Raw genomic sequence first — 20,736 nt, forward strand, 5'->3', positions numbered from 1 at the left:
GTAAAACGAAAGAAACACATTTTTAAATAAACATCCTTTTACACCTGCACTGAGCAAGTTAATTTCATGTTATATGGATCATTTGGGCAATAAAATGCAATTACGTGGAATGAGTCGTTTTATATTCACATAAATGTTTTGTAAATGTGTAAAGAGAGTATGTAATAATCACTCATTTCCAATTAATAAATGTAATAGAAGGAAGAATTCAATACGTCGTTAACACAGAGAGAATCAGAAACAAATCACAAACTCAGGTGGCTTTCCTATCATTAAAAATCATTCTTACACACAAGACTGAGCAGCCTGTTAATGTGAATTTCTCTGCAAGAATTGTTTTCTTCAGCATTTTATCTACATGAAAGCAATTACTTTAATAATGCATCTGAAATGCTATACTGCCTTTACTTCATTAGACAACGCCATTCAGCACATTGTTCTGCTACCAGCTTATAAACTTCACACAATTCACGCTAAGACTTAGCTAATAAGCATTCCCGACCAACTATGATATATTTTGTTACTCCAAAGAGAGAAATTTGTGCGAAATTGCACAGTGTGAAAGTTCTTTCTCTAGTTTTTTGATATTGCATTAACTACATGTTTAAACAATTTCATGATAAAGTCATAAATTTCTGTACACCACTATCATCACGTCGCGGAACGAAACAAACATCCAATATAGTCAGATTCAGTTGACCCCGTTTTGCAGCCACAACCAAGATTTCAGAGGGAGGGGGTTAAATACGCAACCTTAACCTAATTTATTTACAGTGATTATTATGTATTAATTTTTTTAACAACATGCAAACAATAAAACACTCGACCATTTACATCTTACCTCCGCATTTTGTATAATGTCAGACTTAAAATCCAGCGAATTAAATTCATCAAGTAAAGAATTGATATACTGCCGATCGCCTCGGCTTCTTCCATGAAACAATGTCGTTAATTTATCACATAAGCTATTGAATTTCACTCCTTGAGTGTCACACTCACCACACAAGTCCATCACGACACAATAGTAAAGTGTATACGCTTACGCGCAGCCCAAACTAACACTGGGCGCAGTGGCTTATGGGAACAGTACCACCAAGTGTTTTGTTTTCTGGACCTCTGTGGTGACAACATATACACAACAAAGTAACAAACAGAAACACACCACATCATCTGAATTTTCAATGTGCATATACCTATGGTATTATCGGTATGCTGCAGAAATCAAACAACCTGAAAATCTTATCTGTATGATCATGATGTTCATGTTTCTTCAATGTTTTAAATTAGTTACGAATGGCATTGTTATTCACCTAGAAATTATAAATAACAAAATAGTAAATTATGAACTCTTAATACGTTTGCCATAAACACATTATACTATCCATTATTTTGCTGATGATTATCCCTCGTGTAATTCCGAAGAGCTCGGATAATACCATGGTAACTTCTACATACCACGTATTCTGGCCTGCGATCCGTATGTTGAATAAGAGAGGCAGAAACTGTTCCTACAAGAACAAATCCCACTCTTCATTACACCATATTTACCCTATATATACTGCCACAAGTTGAAGGAGTCCGATGTTATCGTGCATCACTTTCCAATTTTCCATTGTTTCTGCAGAATCACTTACAGAATCTCAGGTCATCGTTCTGATTTATGTCCATTAGTCGTGTGAGACATGTCTCAATATAAGTAACCGTATGAACTGGTACCTGTACTATAACGGGAAAAATGATACAGATTGATTTAAATGGCCATATACAGTCACATTTACATACCGAAGTAAGGATAAGCATCCATAACAAAACTATTAGACTACAGAGAGTAATATCTTACAACGTAAGTATAGAGCCACTCGTGTGATAATCCTATAAGGAGCAGTCAAATGAAAACGAGATAGATGCAAAAATAAGTAAGCTGTTTATTTTTTCGAAAGTAATCGCCACAATTGTTAATACATTTATCCCACTGTGAGACTAACCGGTCAATGCCTTCAAAGAATAATGTTTGCAGTTGTCCACGGAATCGAGATTGTATCAAGATGTGCACCCCTTCTTCCGAAGCAAATCGACAGTCACGAATGTCTTTCTTGGAGACTCCAAAAATGTGAAAATCACCGGTAGAGAGATCGGTACTTTATGGAGGATGTGTAAGGGCTTCCAAGCGAACTTCTACAGCGCAACATACTCAAAACAAATTTTGAACACAATTGTGTAAAAAATTTCATTTCATTTATTCATTCATAGCTTATTTAGTATTAAAAAATGTCCATCTCTGTGTGTACAAATGATGCATTTTTCACGAAAACTGAATGTTTGTAATTTTAAAAAGTGTCATTTACAATACGTGCAGTTGTTTTCATATATTCTTCTACGTCCATTCATATCAAAGGAATAACTTGTTTCAGGTATCACAGAGGCACAAAGATTGGATAAGAAAATAAGGCCTATAACATTTTATTAATTTTTTTTCTCTCTGAGTCACAGTACCTAAATACAAAAGAAGCCCGAAGTTCCAGCGGTATTGAAAGTACCAGACCCTAAACTTCTTAATTCATTATCTTGAAAATTGTGAAATACTCAATTCAGTGTGACAGACACTTATGATGTTTTATGTTGCTTGTGACGCAGATCCAAGAACTAAAATGAAATTTATTTTAGGAGTAATTATTACCCTATATTAAAACATTCTCTTAACAAACATAATATATGTATCTTTTTAAAAGAAGTGACATTTGGTTGGTACCAGAAGCAGCAATATAAAGTGCTTGTTCTATACTAATAAAACAGCCAATGCTTTGAAATTGTAGTCGCCGTACAAATGCGTAAAAGTGTGCTTCTCACTTCTCTGAAGCATGTGCATACTATTTATATGCAGGATTAAACGATTCGCGTTTTGTATACAATGTCAGTCAATTGCCTAATCCTTATAGTTCGTCTTCACATACATTGTTCCTCTTGTGTTTCATCTTACCATCAACTACATGAACTTTTTTGTCGCATACATTGAAACGAAAGCACAGACATATGTATTTCAGGTACCTCTGATCAACAGAAGAATGAATATCAATGTTCGCGATATATTTTACTGCTTAACTGCGTCCAACGTCGAAACATTGAAAGATAGTCAAAAGGATCCTGCAATATAATATCCACTTTCGTATTGAGTTATGAACGTGCAGCGACCACTGCTCGTTAGACATAGGTGCCTTTACTGAAATCGTTAGTAATAACTTCTATTTCCTTGTTTTCTGTCTGTCTATAACATATGTTCTGAACTGGAATTGTGTTTTATGCTAAAATTGCCCACTGCCAAAGCAACTACTAGTTCGCTGTATGACGTCATTGTTAGGAACCGTAGACGTATTAGTGACTTATTTGTGTGCAACGCTTAGCGAACAGTCATTCAGGCACGCGAACTTATTCGTACAAAATGTGCTAGTTTTATGGTAAGGTTTGAATTCACTCTACATGAAAGAATGCTACTCTTTTCTCCTAGGGACTTTTGAAATCAAGAAATTTATGTTGGTACCGCGTGTTTGGCCGCGCCCCCTTGTCAGCTGTTGACGTCTGCCGCTCCTCTGACATCTGTAGGTGCCACTGTGAACTACTTCAGAAATCAACCAATCAGGACCAAAGGGAGGAAAGTGGTCGACCTAACCGGTCAGTGAGCAATCTGTTGTGGAAGTGGGAAGGTCTTGTTTGACATCAAAATGTTACGGTACTGTGTATCACTTTTCAAATGAATGAGGCGACGAACTTCGGGAACACACGGTGATCTAAAAAGGAAACGCGCGGACGTAGCTAGTTTTACTGATGATTTTTCCGGTGTTAGATTGACAATATGCTGTAGGAAGTGTCCGTGTGTGCAGTGAAATAGGAGGTGAAAAGAAAAAGCACGCAAAATGGCGGATCTGGAGGCAGTGCTCGCGGACGTGAGCTATTTGATGGCTATGGAAAAGAGCAAATGCACGCCAGCAGCCCGAGCCAGTAAGAAAATAATCCTTCCCGACCCAAGGTACGTGAGGCAGGCAGCAATCACCCTTCTGACAATGACGACAATGCCTGGAATGACGGTGCGCTTATGTGTTTTTATATGTGTGTCAGTTTATTCTGTACAATTACGACTGTAATTTATTGGCAGAAAAGTCACTTACGTTCTGAAGTTTAAATTTAAAAACTAGTTTAAATTTATTGCGAGTTCATACTCTTTGTCGGGAACTGACATCAGAGTCACGCATGGTTTGTGTACATGTTACATAGCATGAATGTAATCCACATGACACGTATCTCTTTAGCTCTGTTCAAGAGGCAGGTCCTTAGTTGTGGGAGAACCACAGGCTGATTTTGTTCTAAGCCCTGTGAAAGACACGAGCATTTTGCAGTCAGTACTTCGCCGGGAAGCGCGAAACAAAATTGTGTTATGGACGAAGGAGAAAGACATTACACTAAAAGTATTCACTGACAGTTTTACTAAAGTGTGGCCTGTTTCTTTAGCCTTAAATGCTCATAAAATGATGGATGGAAGCACAAGTTGCCTCCTGTTTCGAAGTACACCTAAGGAACACCAACACATCAGAATGAACGGTAAATAGTTTCCAATATCCACGCGAACTATAATATCAGAAACATCTATAGCTAATATGTGCATCCAAAAGCCTAGTATGTTATTTTCATCATCAGTGGCTCTAGGAGAGAGAAGCAAGGTGTCTGGATAAACCAGGTGACGTAGTGGATCCAATGAGGAAGGTAGTCCTGTATCTATCGACAAATCTGAGTTATCGTTATTCACTAACAGCGAGAAATGGCTGCAAGGAACATCTATATTTGTTTCCTGAGCCAAAAGCTACACATTTGAATAACATTTCGGGGTGGAAGAAATCTTTCACATAGACTGCATTCGATGACTTGGCCAATGTTTGCGTACTCCTGAGGCCCCAAAAATTACCATTTTGCTGATAGTCCCCTTGAAATCATGCATTTGAGTCCGGAGAATAAAAGGACATGAATAGGGCGCTACGATAAAGTTGCATTTATTTTGGTTAGTAGATGATACCTGTCAGTTGCATGATGTCACGCTAATGAACACTTTTTTTCACCATTTCCTGATTCTGATATTTTTCTTTAAATTGTACGAGGAGTTATAACAAGTATTCGGTTCGAAAGGCTTCCTTATTCGTTGTGTACAAATATAGCTTCACTGCCACAGTGTTAGAGAAACTGCTGGTATTAACAAAATCCATAATAAACAACTTCAATCTCTTTTGAAGTTGAGTCAACACAAAGTTTGGTTTGAACGTTACATTACTGTACTATACACTGTCCAGTGGGAAATGGATATGCCCTATTTTCTCCCGTTTGTAAACTGGCTGACCAGGCGCTATTTGGTTATCCTGTCCTCTAAATATGGACAATGGTAATAGCAGTAATTCTATTCGCACTAATTTAACTCCACCTGTCACACAGAAATACGTGGATCGGGGTGGGGAGGTCATTCAACTTTAATTGTTCAATGTCACAACATGTGAGAACCATTATACGGACACGAATTGCCTGCTGGCTTAAAAGAAAAGAAAGTATGCGTCGATCGTGCTACCTTCAGAATATCAAAGATTGTATTATAGTCAAATGAATTCCTTAAAAACTCAATGAATGTAGACTTTCCTTTCTTTAGTCTGTTTTCTAATATAGGTTGTATTTAAGAATCGTCTCACAGTTCTTAAATTTCTCCGGAACCTGAGATCCTGCCAGTATATTTCAAGCTTAACAGAACGTTGGTTCGGTAAAATTCACACCTGTCTGCGCGTGCCTTCTTCATGAAGTCTGATGGTATTTAGCCTGTCGCATTTCTTGCACACCCGATGAGATAGCTGTTGCTCTGGCTGGCTCCGAGACCGCAGCAACTGTGAAGGAATGTCGTCTTCCTAAATGGTATTGCTCGATGTAAGTCTTCCAGTGTCCTGTCAAATTCTATTCAGTCTCAGACGTTCCGCGTCATCTTCATCTACTTCATCTTTCCATACTTCTGTTTTAAAATTTGTGAGTACATTAAGGTCTGCGTACTGCAGCCTGTTGCTGGATACAAGTTGTTTTCAGAATTGACCTTACGGTAATCAGGGGTCAAAAAACTATCGTAATCAATGTTCTTTTGTTTTCCGTTTGTGATCTACTATTATAAGTACGAATAGAGGGCAAATTGGTGCACTTTAACTTGTGATTTAAAAATGAATTAAGTTATTACCAAAAAAACGATGAAAACAGTGCACACGTGTAAGTAACTCTACACGTTTAACAATTACATTGAATACTGCATTAATGAAATTCCGTCGCAGCTCACTAAGAGACTGCAGTTACATACGCGTAAATACATAATCGGTAAGAAGTCTACGTACATATTTGTTTACCAAGCGCATCCTGAGTTGTTTCACCCATTGTCACCATGTGTTGCTACTGAGTAGATTATGATGTGTTAATACGTGTTTCTGGCATCTTAATATATGGGTCTTGATATTGAATATATATAATTTCTTAATGACACTGTGGCGACGGTAATAAACAGCTTTTTTACCTCTATCTACGTCTGTGGCTATTATGCGCAACAACACTTGTAACATACACACTGCATGAATTTTTATCTAAATTTGAAACGCTGGCGGTAAGTGGATAGAGATACGTGACTGAGCGGGACTGTGATGTTTCCAAACAGTTAAAACTGCTTCAAGTGCTTCCCACAATTCTTTAAAAATGCCACAGTTGATTACTTCACTCTCTCGTCCATAATATCGCCGATGTCGACTGTACGAACCACATCCTGTTCTTCATCCTCCTACTGATCATAAGTTGATCAAATGTCTCTGTATAACGGGAACAGCACAGAAATAAACTTTGAATTGTGATTAGACTGCCAGTGTGGTTAGCTTGTCTCACGTTCTGCGTTGTTTGCGTGTAGGTACACAATGTGATCAAAATAACTTTCGTGGCGCCCTCCATCGGTAAGGCTGGAATTCAATATGGTGTTGGCCCACCCTTAGCCTTGTAGACAAATTCCACTTTCGCAGACATACGTTCAATCAGGTGCTGGAATCATCCTTGGGGAATGGCAGCCCATTATTTATGGAGTGCTGCACTGAGTAGAGGTGTCGATGTCGGTCGGTGAGGCCTGGCACGAAGTCAGCGTTCCAAAACATCCCAATGGTACTCCATAGGATTCAGGTCAGGACTCTGTCAGGCCAGTCCATTACTAGGATGTTATTGTCGTGTAACCACTCCGCCACAAGCAGTGCATTATGAACAGGTGGTCGATCGTGCTGAAAGATGCAATCGCCATCCCCGAATTGCTCTTCAACAGTGGGAATCAAGAAGGTGCTTACAACATCAATGTAGGCCTGTGCTGTGATTGTGCTACGCAGAACATCAAGGGGTGCAAGCCCCCTCCATGAAAAACATGACCACACCGTAACACCACCGCCTCCGAATTTTACCGTTGGCACTACACACGCTGGTAGATGACGTTCACGGGGCATTCGCCATACCCACACCCTGCCATCGGATCGCCACATTGTGTACGTGATTCGTCTACCCACACAAAGTTTTTCCACTGTTCAATGGAGGCCTGATGTGTGGCTTATGAGCAGCCGCTCGACAATGAAATCAAAGTTTACTCACCTCCCACCTGTCATAGTACTCGCAGTGGATCAAGATGCAGTTTGGAATTCCTGTGTGATGGTCTGGATAGATATCTGCTTATTACACATTACACTCTTCAAGTGTCGGCAGTCTCTGTCAGACAACAGACGAGGTCGGCCTGTACGCTTTTGTGCTGTACATGCCCATTCACGTTTCTCCATATATGTATATCACATCGAAGGGATGCTTGAGTGTGGAAATCACGCGTACAGAAGTATGACACAAGTGACACCCTATAACCTGACCACGTTCGAAGTTCGTGAGTTCTGCGGATCGCCCAATTCTGCTCTCTCGCGATGTCTAATGACTACTGAGGTCGCTGATATGGAGTACCTGGCAGTAGGTGGCAAAACAATGCACCTAATGTGAAAAATGTGTGTTTTTGGAAGTGACCGGATACTTTTGATCACATAGTCCGAGGTTAGAACTAACGAAATGCCGCAGTGGTTGCGACTCTGTGATCGCACTCAAATGGGGCAGGTTTGAAATCCCTGTCTGTCCATCCCGATATAGGTTTTCATTGAGTAAGAGATCTCGAGAGCGTGCTTACCGGGGCAACAATCAAACACCTTCTGTCGCCAGGACAAGGGCAACACGCAGTCCTGCGCCATGTAGTTAAGATATAACTTCAGAGACCTCTAAGCTAGCAACCGGCATTTGCGTGTCAGAAATGTAACGGCTGCTTTCCAAATCAGAGACTACGAGCCAGAATGTGTAGCCAGTGGCACTGCATATAATAGCATTTGTACTGGGGCCCTACGTCGATTACTGTAATCGGGAACTTTCGTTGTCGTGGTAGTCTCCACGTAGGTATAAGTCCATTGTACTGCTGTACGCAGAATCGGGACACTTCTGAAAAAGTGACGCCGTGTCACTCCTGCGGCCACTGTTCTCGTTGGGTTCGCTAGCTGTCAGCGCGCCTCTCTGCTGCAGTGGGCCGGCCGGAGTTGCCGTGCGGTTCTAGGCGCTACAGTCTGGAACCGAGCGACCGCTAAGGTCGCAGGTTCGAATCCTGCCTCGGGCATGGATGTGTGTGATGTCCTTAGGTTAGTGAGGTTTAATTAGTTCTAAGTTCTAGGCGACTGATGACCTCAGAAGTTAAGTCGCATAGTGCTCAGAGCCATCTGCTGCAGTGTCAAGGCAAGCTGCAACAACGGACATCGTGCTGACAGTCCGTTGCGCTCCAGACTGTTGTCATGCTGAAATCAAGCCCACTTCTTTGCTTAAGGTACGTGCCGTTTGTTGACGAACCTAAACGACCGAGTGAACAATGTGTGTGACCTCTCGGGTGCTAGCCGCGTGCAGCAGTTGAGATGCGCATGGCGTTATGGCTCTCCTCAATTCGTGATTAAATATTTCCACGACAGTAGTGGATCCCGACCAACGTAAGCAACATTATCGCAAAACACCCAACCGCTGTCTCGATAGCCCACAATCCCGCCGCTATCGAAATGGGCACCTGCTGGTTGACGTTTCTCCGTACGCGAGGCATGACGCGATCGCCTCACAATCAATCAACGCGAGTAACCCGCTGCGTAATCTTTTTTTAAAACGAATGTAAATGCCATTCGCTCCTACCTACCATGTGCCGCTGTGATGAAATTCTAATCCTTTGCATAAGTAATCGTAAGTACTATACTTCATGCCAGTTTGACGATTGTTCCATTCTGTTTTCATTGTGTTGAAAATTTAATGGCTAGCATTATATAAGTTGCATATCAATAATCGAAACGTCATTATCCGGCTAAAGCAGAATGTGAAGGCAACTCTGCCCGCACTATGCGAACAATTAGCGGCAGCAGTGTGGATAATAAATCAAACCGACGATGAATGCTTTACGGCGTAAAGTTTACTCTATGCGTACCCATTCCGGCCTTGAGCTGGGTCACCGGTTCCTCGATGGGACGTTATTATTTTTCTCTCGGTATTTGTAAGAGGATCATCTGACGGAACACGACATTGCCGTAAAGCAGGGCTGACCCTCATCTTCCGACAACATCGAAGGCCTTCGTACCTCAGTTTTGGCCGAAATTACCTATAGGCGTTCTGTGTTATCCTCATCACCCATTCACTTTAGCGCAGACCGCGTTACGGAAAGCTAAATTTCACTCCGGAGCTGTTGGTCATGATCTTCTAATTTTTGTGGAACAAAATAATTTATCCCAAGGGTCAAAACCGGGTGTCGAATGCAATACAGTCGATATGGAAACTATACTAGGGTTCATTCTAAATCGCATTCAGTAGATATTAAAAATTCTTTAATGCAGAGAAAACTAAAATTGGGGGGGGGGGGATGTTAAATTGTTACGAAACCATAGTAAATACTAGTGCTCCATATTTTATTCAAAGGAAGTTATGGTGTATGCACTACTTAATTACAATTATAAGGTCTCCAATATAGAAAATAAAAACAAAATGCTCTGTTTTGCACCCTATACTTACAATAAGATTGTCGGGAACCACGAATTGATACCGACTGCAATTGTAAATTTCGCGAGGGTTTAGTTATCTAGGGTTAATATTCACTATTTTTTTCAATGATATTTGGCGAATGAAGGCGATGTTCGGTCCCAGACCGGTGGTAGATTTCTTTCTGTCTATACTCTTTTTATTCCCGATAATGCTTTCCATATTTGGAGATTACCAAGTTGCACTGTGGATTAGTTCGATGGTTAACCATAACGCACGCAAGTGGTGTGAGGCCATCGCCCAGCAACTATTTAAGAAAATAGATGGTGCCGTTTCGTTATGCTGTATCTCGGGGAGAGAGGAAAAAAAACTCTCATATGCGGCAGAGTGAAAGAGATTGACAGTTGTAAAAATGCGCTTCGCTGTCTACGCAGGTAAAGTGAAATATTTATTTTGAGAGCCAACTGTGAACATGAGGGAGCAGTATTTTCGGTCAGTGGATCGCCTCGTTGCTGCAGTTATTGTCGAACGTTTGTGTATAGCGAGTGATAAAGCCGACACGAGAAAGAGCAGCGATTGGATGAAATCTTGGTCCCACCGCCCGACTCGCCAGTCTTCCAATTGCAGTATTGTTTCACGCCGACTGCCACGGTCACCGGCCCCTGCGTTTAGTACAGCATGCTGTGCAGTACGGTGCAGTCCGCAGCATTACAAATCCCTCGTACGTCTTTGCATAGGTCTGCGAAACTTGATTTAAATTTTCATCCTCATAAGTTGCAAGTGACTTAACTGTCGCCGGCCGGAGTGGCCGTGCGGTTCTAGGCGCTCCAGTCTGGAACCGCGCGACCGCTACGGTCGCAGGTTCGAATCCTGCCTCGGGCATGGATGTGTGTGATGTCCTTTGGTTAGTTAGGTTTAAGTAGTTCGAAGTTCTAGGCGACTGATGATCTCAGAAATTAAGTCTCATAGTGCTCAGAACCGTTTGAACCAACGTAACTGTCATGGTCGGCAGATAAAAGTAAGTAGACACGGTATATCTGTACAGAAGTGATCAGGATGACGAATTTCTGACTAATCTTGCGATGTCTAGTGAGACAAACCTTCATCTGAACAATTTTTCAATAAACATAATTTCTCACATTATTCGGACACAAAGCTGAAGTTTTCGATCATGTTGAGCCACAGTCATGAAACACTGTTTAAAAGAGTAAACTGCCATTTGTCTGTGTATTACTATCTGTATCTTTTATACTGTCTTGATTTCGGCATTTATGCCATTCTCAAGTACAATGCTAAAAGTTGTTAAATCATTATTATAACTGAAACTTCCTGACAGATTAAAACTGTGTGCCGGACCTCCTGCGAACCATGTAGAGACGAGGTACTGGCGGAATTAAAGCTGTGAGGAGGGGGCGTGAGTCGTGTTTGGGTAGCTCAGTCGGTAGAGCACTTTCCCGCGAAAGGCAAAAGTCCCGAGTTCGAGTCTCGGTCTGGCACACAGTTTTAATCTGCCAGGAAGTTTCATATCAGCGCACACTCCGCTGTAGAGTGAAAATGTTATCCCAGATTATTATAACTGTTAATGCAGTCTAAAACAGACAAAAAAGACTAACATATGTCTTCAAGATGTAACAGTCAACGAATTGGACTGCCTTAACAGATGACATAATAATAATAATGGTGTAACAAGTTTTAGCTTTGTACTTGAGACTGGCATAACAGCCGAAATCTAGATAGCACAAAAGATATACTAATACGCAGTCAAATGGCAGTTTACTCTTCTAAACAAAATCGAAGGCCCAGGGTGGTGCAAATGTAGTCGTCTGATGTGCTGTGAGACAACAGTTGGAATCATTGGGTCTCTACTGTTCTTTCCAATAGAGCAGACGGCCAGTGAATACTAGTTTCGGGTAGCATGCGGCCACGATTAACAATTTCTTAATACCAGAGCTGCAGGGACAATGCCGTCTGAAAACGCGTTATGGTTTCAGCAAGACTGAGCTACAGTCCATGCAGCTAGCAGTTTTTATTTTTTGACTGCGTTGACGCAGGTATACAGGAAATGAGGTACAATATATCTTTCAACGTTTTGAATTTTGTTTTTTTTGCAACTTTACTCACCACCTAAAAACCTACTGTACTGCACTAAAGCGCCAAAGAAACTGGTACACACATGCGTATTCAAATACAGAAATATGTATAGGCAGAATACGGCGCTGCGGTCGGCAACGTCTATATAAAACAAGCGTCTGGCGTTTTGTTAGATCGGTTACTGCTGCTACAATGGCTTGTTATCAAGATTTACGTGAGTTTGGACGTGGTGTTATAGTCGGCGCACGAGCGATGGAACACAGCATCTCCGAAGTAGTGATGAAGTGGGGATTTTCCCGTACGACCATTTCACGAGTGTACCGTGAATATAAGGAACCCGGTAAAACATCAAATCTCAGACATCGCTGCGGCCGGATAAAGATCGTGCAAGAACGGGACCGACGACGATTGAAGAGAATCGTTCAACGAGACAGAAGTACAACCTTTCCGAAAATTGCGGCAGATTTCAACGCTGGACCACCAAAAAGTGTCAGCGTGCGACCTTTTCAATGAAACATCATCGATATCGGCTTTCGGAGCCGAAGGCCCATTCTTCTACCCTTGAAGACTGCACGACACAAAGCTTTACGCTTCGCCTGGGCCCGTCAACATCGACAATGGACTGTTGGTGACTGGAAACATGTTGCCTGGTCGGACGAGTTTCATTTCAAATTGTATCCAGCAGTTGGACATGTACTGGTATGGAGACAACCTCATGAATCCCTGGACCCAGCTTGTCAGCAGGGGACTGTTCAAGGTGGTGGAAGTTATGTAATGGTTTGGGGCGTGTGCCGTTGGAGTGATACTGGACGCTTGATACGTCGAGATACGACTGTGACAGGTAACACTTACGTAAGCATCCTGCGTGATCACATTCATGTCAATTTTGCATTTGGGCGGACGTGGACAATTGCAGCAGGACAATGCGACGTCCCACACGTCCAGAATTGCTACAGAGTGGCTCCAGGAACACTCTTCTGAGCTTAAACAATTCCACTGGCCACCAAACACGTACATTATCGAGAATATCTGGGATGCCTTGCAACGTGCTATTCAAAAGAGATCTCAACCCCCTCCTACTCTTACGGATCTATGGACAGCCCCGCAGGATTCATGTCATTTCCCTTCAGCAGTGCCGGCCGCGGTGGTCTCGCGGTTCAGACGCTCAGTCCGGAACCGCGTGTCTGCTACGGTCGCAGGTTCGAATCCTGCCTCGGGCATGGATGTGTGTGATGTCCTTAGGTTAGTTAGGTTTAAGTAGTTCTAAGTTCTAGGGGACTGATGACCTAAGATGTTAAGTCCCATAGTGCTCAGAGCCATTTGAACCAACCTTCAGCAGTACTCCAGACATTAGTAGAGTCCATGCGACGTCGTGTTGCGGCACTTCTGTTGTTCGCGGGGGCTCTACGCAATATGAGGCAGGTGTACCAATTTCTTTGGCTATTCAGTGTAGGATTGTGTGGCCGCCGGCTGGTAAATGGGGAAGGCCTGGACCTCGGGTGTGTCCGCCGACGGCCTCGCGGCAGTCAACATGTTAAACTGGACAATGAATGAACCATACAGAGTGTCAAAGAGTAATACGCGAGTTGAACAGTGAAACATACAGACGAAGAGCAATAGAAATCACACGAAATCCTGCTAGACTCGTTGGCGCAGTTTGGAGAAGCACAAAATAGTTTGATTAAATTATTATTTATGTGAATGGAGTATCTGCTATCAACTAAAGAATAGTAATGTAATTGCGTTTAGAGCTTGCAATAGATGATGGCGAAGAGCATGTGCCGGCCGCGGTGGTCTCGCGGTTCTAGGCGCGCAGTCCGGAACCGTGCGACTGCTACGGTCGCAGGTTCGAATCCTGCCTCGGGCATGGATGTGTGTGATGTCCTTGGGTTAGTTCGGTTTAAGTAGTTCTAAGTTCTAGGGGACTGATGACCACAGCAGTTGAGTCCCATAGTGCTCAGAGCCATTTTTGAAGAGCATGTTTGGCGGAATCTCGTCGAAATGTGGCGTTACCGTTTCCGGTTAATGTAACAGAATATTAAATTCAGACAGATGTTTCTTGTTGCGCTCTGGGTTGATTTTGTGCACAACAGTGAACAGTCTCATTAGTGAGATGTGAGGTTCGAAATCGCGTCCAGCCCTCTAGATTAGAAATTTCGTAGTTTCCCGAAAACTGTCCAGATGAATGAAGGGGTGCTACGTTCAACTATTATAGTACCGATTTTGATTTCGAAGTAGAAGGGAAATCATTAAGCCAAAAAGGATGTAAACTAAATTTGCAGTGACGTGTAACAGAATTAGACATGCACAAGGGATGGTGGGTGGCACGGGACGTAGCACATTTTCGTTTGGTTATTATATGGTTTAGACATATATAAACACCAATAACTTAAGGATATAGACGGCTTTTAGATAACTGTTCTACACTCGTTGCCATTACGGAAAAGCCAAACGCAAGTTTACTTCTTAATTAGGACATCACACAAATAGCTTCCCTCGTTGGCGGTGCATTTTTGGAGACGTTCGCGGAAGCCCCTCACTACTTACTCAGTCATTTCTTGTGTTGGTAGCTATCTGTTCCCTGATTGTGGCTTTCACTTCCTCAGTGTTATGGAGTCGGAGTGAAAAACTTTCCTCTTGGGATGACCCCACGGAAAAAATTGGCGGCTGAAAGATCAGGTGATCTCGGTGGCCATGTGTTATCACCGAGTTATGGGAGTAACTGATGAGGAAAGTGGCGACTTAATGTAACCACTCTACTCCCGCTTGTGAGAGTTGTAACCTCATCTTGCTGCAGCCATATCACGTTTAGACGGCAGTGTCCCTGCAGCTTTGGAACGGAGAAACTGTTAATCATGGCCGCATACCACTCGAAACTGACACTCGCTGGCCGTCCGCTGTATTTAAAAAGAAAATTGCCCACCGATTCCAACGGAGTGTCCAATAGCACACCAGACACAACCCATACACCTTTCATGAATGAGCTGTGTATTTGTGCGCGAGTAATATAGAACGTTAATTTTATTGGCAAATCCATTCAGATGAAAGTTTGCTTCAGCAGACATCGCAAAATTTGGCAGAAATTCGTCGAACTGGTCAATTCTGCCCTCTAATACTGTGCCTGTCCACTTTATCTCTCGGCCGTAACTGTCGACCCATTTGCACCTTATAAGGATGAAAATATGCTGTCACAATCCTCGGCAGAGACATGCGAGAAGTTTGTAATATGGTGGCCGGCCGGAGTGGCCGTGCGGTTCTAGGCGCTACAGTTTGGAACCGCAGGACCGATACTGTCGCAGGTTCGAATCCTGCCTCGGACATGGATGTGTGTGATGTCCTTACGTTAGTTAGATTTAAGTAGTTCTAAGTTCTAGGGGACTGCTGATCTCAGATGTTAAGTCCCATAGTGCTCAGAGCAATTTGAACCATTTTTGCAATATGGTGGAACGGCGACGGGCAGATCGCATTGCGCTTCGTCGTGGAGTTGCACGAGATCGTCGGATATATTACAGCACTTTAACTGGCATTTCATGTTTCTTATCCTTCAGAAGCCTATCATGCCATTATGTCATTATTTGTTCTGCCTGGAACATAAAAACCTTCATGGCACATGAACTTCTCCACTTCCTCAGTATGCACTTTCACTGGCCAACGTTGCATACTGAACACCGTACTAGGTGGGTCCGATTAGATGCGGTAGATTGTGGGAACAAATCTGCGTCTTTGTAGAGTGCCCAGTTGAAGAGTCATTTCCCGTAACTCACTCTGTATAACGATAATTCACAGTACCGCTTAGAGAGAATAGTACAACCAGTTATACAGGGTGTTACAAAAAGGTATGGCCAAACTTTCAGGAAACATTCCTCACAAACAAAGAAAGAAAATATGTTATGTGGACATGTGTCTGGAAACGCTTACTTTCCATGTTAGAGCTCATTTTACTACTTCTCTTCAAATCTCATTAATCATGGAAACACACAGCAACAGAACGTACCAGCGTGACTTCAAACACTTTGTTACAGGAAATGTTCAAAATGTCCTCCGTTAGCGAGGATACATGCATCCACCCTTCGTCGCATGGAATCCCTGATGCAGCCCTGGAAAATGGCGTATTGTATCACAGCCGTCCACAATACGAACACGAAGAGTCTCTACATTTGGTACCAGGGTTGCGTAGACAAGAGCTTTCAAATGCCCCCATAAATGAAAGTCAAGAGGGTTGAGGTCAGGAGAGCGTGGAGGCCATGGATTTGGTCCGCCTCTACCAATCCATCGGTCACCGAATCTGTAGAGAAGCGTACGAACATTTCGACTGAAATGTGCAGGAGCTCCATCGTGCATGAACCACATGTTGTGTCGTACTCGTAAAGGCACATGTTCTAGCAGCAGAGGTAGAGTATCCCGTATGAAATCATGATAACGTGCCCCATTGAGCGTAGGTGGAAGAACATGGGGCCCAATCGAGACATCATCAACAATGCCTGCCCAAACGTCCACAAAAAATCTGTGTTGATGACGTGATTGCACAATTGCGTGCGGATTCTCGTCAGCCCAAACACGTTAATTGTGAAAATTTACAATTTGATCACGTTATGAAGCCTCATCCTTAAAGAGAACATTTGCACTGAAATGAGGATTGACACATTGTTGGATGAACCATTCGCAGAAGTGTACCCGTGGAGGCCAATCAGCTGCTGATAGTGCCTGCATACGCTGTACATGGTACGGAATTAACTGGTTCTCCCGTAGCACTCTCCATACAGTGACGTGGTCAACGTTACCTTGTACAGCAGCAACTTCTCTGACGCTGACATTAGGGTTATCGTCAACTGCACGAAGAATTGCCTCGCCCATTGCAGGTGTCCTCGTCATTCTAAGTCTTCCCCAGTCGCCGGATTGTTCCGTGCTCCCTAAGACGCCGTTCAATTACTTCGAACGTTTTCCTGTCGGGACACCTTCGTTCTGGAAATCCGTCTCGATACAAACGTTCCGCGCAGCGGCTATTGCGCCGTGCTAATCCATACATCAAATGGACATCTGGCAACTCCGCATTTGTAAACATTGCACTGACTGCAAAACCAAGTTCGTGATGAACACTAACCTATTGATGCTACGTACTGATGTGCTTGGTGCTAGCACTGTAGAGCAATGAGTCGCACGTCAACACCGAGTGAGGTGGCGCAGTGGTTAGCACACTGGACTCGCATTCGGGAGTCCTGATTTAGGTTTTCCGTGGTTTCCCCTAAATCGTTTCAGGCAAATGCCGGGATGGTTCCTTTGAAAGGGCACGGCCGATTTCCTTCCCAATCCTTCCCTAACCCGAGCTTGCGCTCCGTCTCCAATGACCTCGTTGTCGACGGGACGTTAAACACTACCCACCATAACCATGTCAACACAAGCACCGAAGTCAACATTACCTTCCTTCAATTGGGCCAACTGATGGTGAATCGAGGAAGTACAGTACATACTGACGAAATTAAAATGAGCTCTAACATGGAAATTACGCGTTTCCGGACACATGTCCACATAACATCTTTTCTTTATTTGTGTGTGAGGAATGTTTCCTGAAAGTTTGGCCGTACCTTTTTGTAAACCCTGTATACACTAAGCCGCTCACAAACTGAATAATACACATTAAAGTAACACAATCACAATTTAGTGTTCCCAATAAAATATATCGGAATAAAACACCCTACATTTTTGGGTTGTTGCTATGAGCGAGAGACTTGATACTAGTCAGTTAAAGATGTCACTCTTTCCAGTTTAGGTGGGAACGTTTCCGTGTGTGCACTGTGCTTCGTAAATGGGAAATCAATTTTGCGTATATCTCCCGGCTAATTGCAATTGCAATTTGTGTAACCTAACATGTGAATTTTGTGGAGATGCGCTGAGAAACTGTCGAAGCTGTGTTGCGCCTTAGAGGTGTGTAGGCGTCTGCGTGTTGCGTTCTGCAGAGAGAGACGGCGTCGCCATCGCGCCCTCTCTCTCTGCCCCACGCCACACACTTCAGCCTTTCCGTATTCGGCTAATTGGCAGCGCTGGAGTATGTGGAACTTTGAGATATTATTCCTGCCTCTAATCTTTCTCGAAAGAGACAAAGGTTATATTTATTTACCGCTACAAGTAACAATGTTGGTTATTTTTGGTCAGAAAACATTCCTTTGTATACGACGCGTTTAAATCTACTAGTACACCAAGACATACATATCACATAAATATTATTTAATACTATTTATTAGTTGCTGGCAACTCATCAGAGTAGCGACAGTTAATAGTCTTCTAATAGCAATCCGTAAACCATCCACCTCTTGAGTCCTTAAATAATCGAACTATCATGTATAAAATGGCTTCAAACGTATGATTACAAATCAGTTAATGTGTTGAATGTTTCATGCTAAGTATGTAAGCCGGAAAAAGGATGAGAAATTGTTTCGAATTATGTGCTAAATTTGTTGGGAGTCACGAAGTGCTGTCATTGTCAAATGATGAGAGTACTTCGTTAAGTTTCGGATGTGTAGCCGTATAAATTGCGCTTCTACTAATATTTCTTCTGTATGTCGATATACAGGGTGTAAATTTTAAGTTGACACATCAGATAACTCGAAAAATAAGATTCACACGAAGAAATGTGTAGAATCCAAAGATAATTATTTTCGAGGCGGGACATCTGGTGCTAAAATTAGCCCACCACCCCAGCCCCCTGATGTGGTGCGGGAGGCAACTTTAAAATTTCAAATGGGGACCCCCATTTGTTACTGCAGAATCAGATTCTACATAACAAACTAAAGACATTTTGTCTTAAACATTTGTTTGATTCTTGTTAGTTGTCGCTGTAATTAAAGAAAATCCAAGTTCTCATTTTTGCGTGGAAAATGGTTACGGATAAATAAAAAAGTACTTCGTAAATTTTGATTCGCTAAAACTAAAAACTCTCCCTCTCTCCTGATAGGGTGGGGTTTGAGAGAGAGGAATTAGTTTTACAAATGTTGACGCACATATTTATTTTTTCCGCAGATTCGGAAAAAGGTTTGTTTGTTTCGTGGTCATGAGGGCACACAACTTTTAATTATCAAACAAATCTTCTGACTAGCTAATTAACTAAACAAGCACCCTACTTACTAACGAGTGAACTCATTAACTAAAAAACTAATCATTTTCCACGCAAAAATGAGAACAAGGATTTTCTTGAATTACAGCGCCAACTACCAAGAAGCAAAACAAATGTTTAAGATGAAACGTGTGTAGTTTTTTATGTACAATCTGATTTTGCAATAAGAAATGGGGATTTCCATTTGAAACTTTGAATTTGCCTCCCGCCCACCTCCATGGAGCTGGGGCGGCGGGCTGATTGTAGCACCAGCATATGTCCCCCTCGAAAATAATCAACTTTGGATTATGCACATTTTTTGGTGTGAAGCTAATTTTTCGAGTTATTCTGGTTTGTCAACTTAAAATTTACACCCTGTATAGCGGATATTTAGTGGTTGCGGTCATTGCTCCGCGTCGCGAAAACACTAAGTGCATATAGTCTGGGGAATTTGCTGGTTGTGAGTCAATGCTGCCTCCAGACATACACAGTTTCTGACTATAATACTTGCCTTACTGTGTTAAACCTGTAGCGTAAGAGTATACCTCCTAATGAGTAGATTACGGCAGATTCTTCAATTTTTAAATTCGGCCAGTAATTATATTAAATATTGAAAATCAGATTTTCGTCCCTGGAAGCTGTTAGATAGGCGCCCTGCAACTGGTACTGTTCACTATGAACCGGGTTAGGTAATTTTAATAATATAAATGACCTTCGTGTGGAATGATGAGTGGTGGTAGCGCAAAACGTGTCAATATCGAGAATCCGTAATATGTTATCTTTATTATAATGCAGTCACGGGAAACCAATACGGCTGACGCATTCTGGAGGACGTCCGTTCAATTCCGCGTCCGGCCATCCTGACTTAGGTTTTCCGTGATTTCCCTAAATCGCTGCAGGCAAATTGCGGGATGGTTCCTTCGAAAGGTCAAGGCCGACTGCCTTCCCTGTCCTTCCCTAATCCGATGAGTCCGATGACCTCGCTGTCTGGTCTCCTCCCACAAAACAATCCAACCCTGTACGGCTGAGGCGAATTTTCCCATTCGCCTATCCAGATTTAGGTTTCCCATGCTGATGTGTTTTCAAGAGATCCCAAGACCGTCTTTCTACATGGTACACGTAGCAGCTTTTCTTGTCCAAGAAATATTAAACGATATTTCGACGACTGACGTAAAATAGTGGTTTCGTTTATCGCCAAAGTATACAGTGCACAAAACAGTACACCTACTGTATGCAAAAGGAGAAACAAGACAAAAGCTACATGATCATGCCATATTCAAGGAAGCAACGTGTCTTTCACAATTATCCATTTCCGTCGCCTTGAATTCGGTATGAGGTTAGTTCAATAATAAAGTTCTGACGATTTATCTTCGAAACGTGCCTAGGCGATTGGTAAAGTGACTGATTTTGCTTGGTAAACTAATTGTTTTTGCGGCAGTAAGTGGAATTTCTAATTTAAT

At 42.4% G+C, this 20,736-nt stretch overlaps 2 protein-coding genes across 4 annotated transcripts in view; one reads left to right on the forward strand and one right to left on the reverse strand.

Moving 5' to 3' along the window:
* Positions 1 to 1,789, reverse strand: part of LOC126336924 (HEAT repeat-containing protein 6) — a 65,041-nt gene extending 63,252 nt beyond the window's left edge. The window contains exons 1-2 of one of the 3 annotated variants that reach the window (XM_050001081.1): positions 1,456 to 1,789; positions 842 to 1,230 (exon numbers count right to left, since the gene is read on the reverse strand). In XM_050001081.1, the coding sequence (XP_049857038.1) occupies positions 842 to 1,012 (171 nt within the window). In that variant the 5' untranslated portion in view covers positions 1,013 to 1,230; positions 1,456 to 1,789. Of the gene's footprint in view, positions 1 to 841; positions 1,261 to 1,455 lie in introns of those variants that run through there. The other 2 variants (XM_050001101.1, XM_050001109.1) reach the window with 2 other exon arrangements.
* Positions 1,790 to 3,593: 1,804 nt separating this feature from the next.
* The window catches only part of LOC126336941 (G protein-coupled receptor kinase 1), a 1,003,538-nt gene continuing 986,395 nt past the window's right edge, over positions 3,594 to 20,736 (forward strand). Inside the window, exon 1 of the mRNA XM_050001122.1 lies at positions 3,594 to 4,021. Coding sequence (XP_049857079.1) covers positions 3,909 to 4,021 — 113 coding nt within the window. The 5' untranslated portion in view covers positions 3,594 to 3,908. The remainder of the gene's footprint in view (positions 4,022 to 20,736) is intronic.

The sequence above is a fragment of the Schistocerca gregaria genome, chromosome 1, assembly GCF_023897955.1.
Source record: "Schistocerca gregaria isolate iqSchGreg1 chromosome 1, iqSchGreg1.2, whole genome shotgun sequence".
NCBI lineage: Eukaryota > Metazoa > Arthropoda > Insecta > Orthoptera > Acrididae > Schistocerca > Schistocerca gregaria.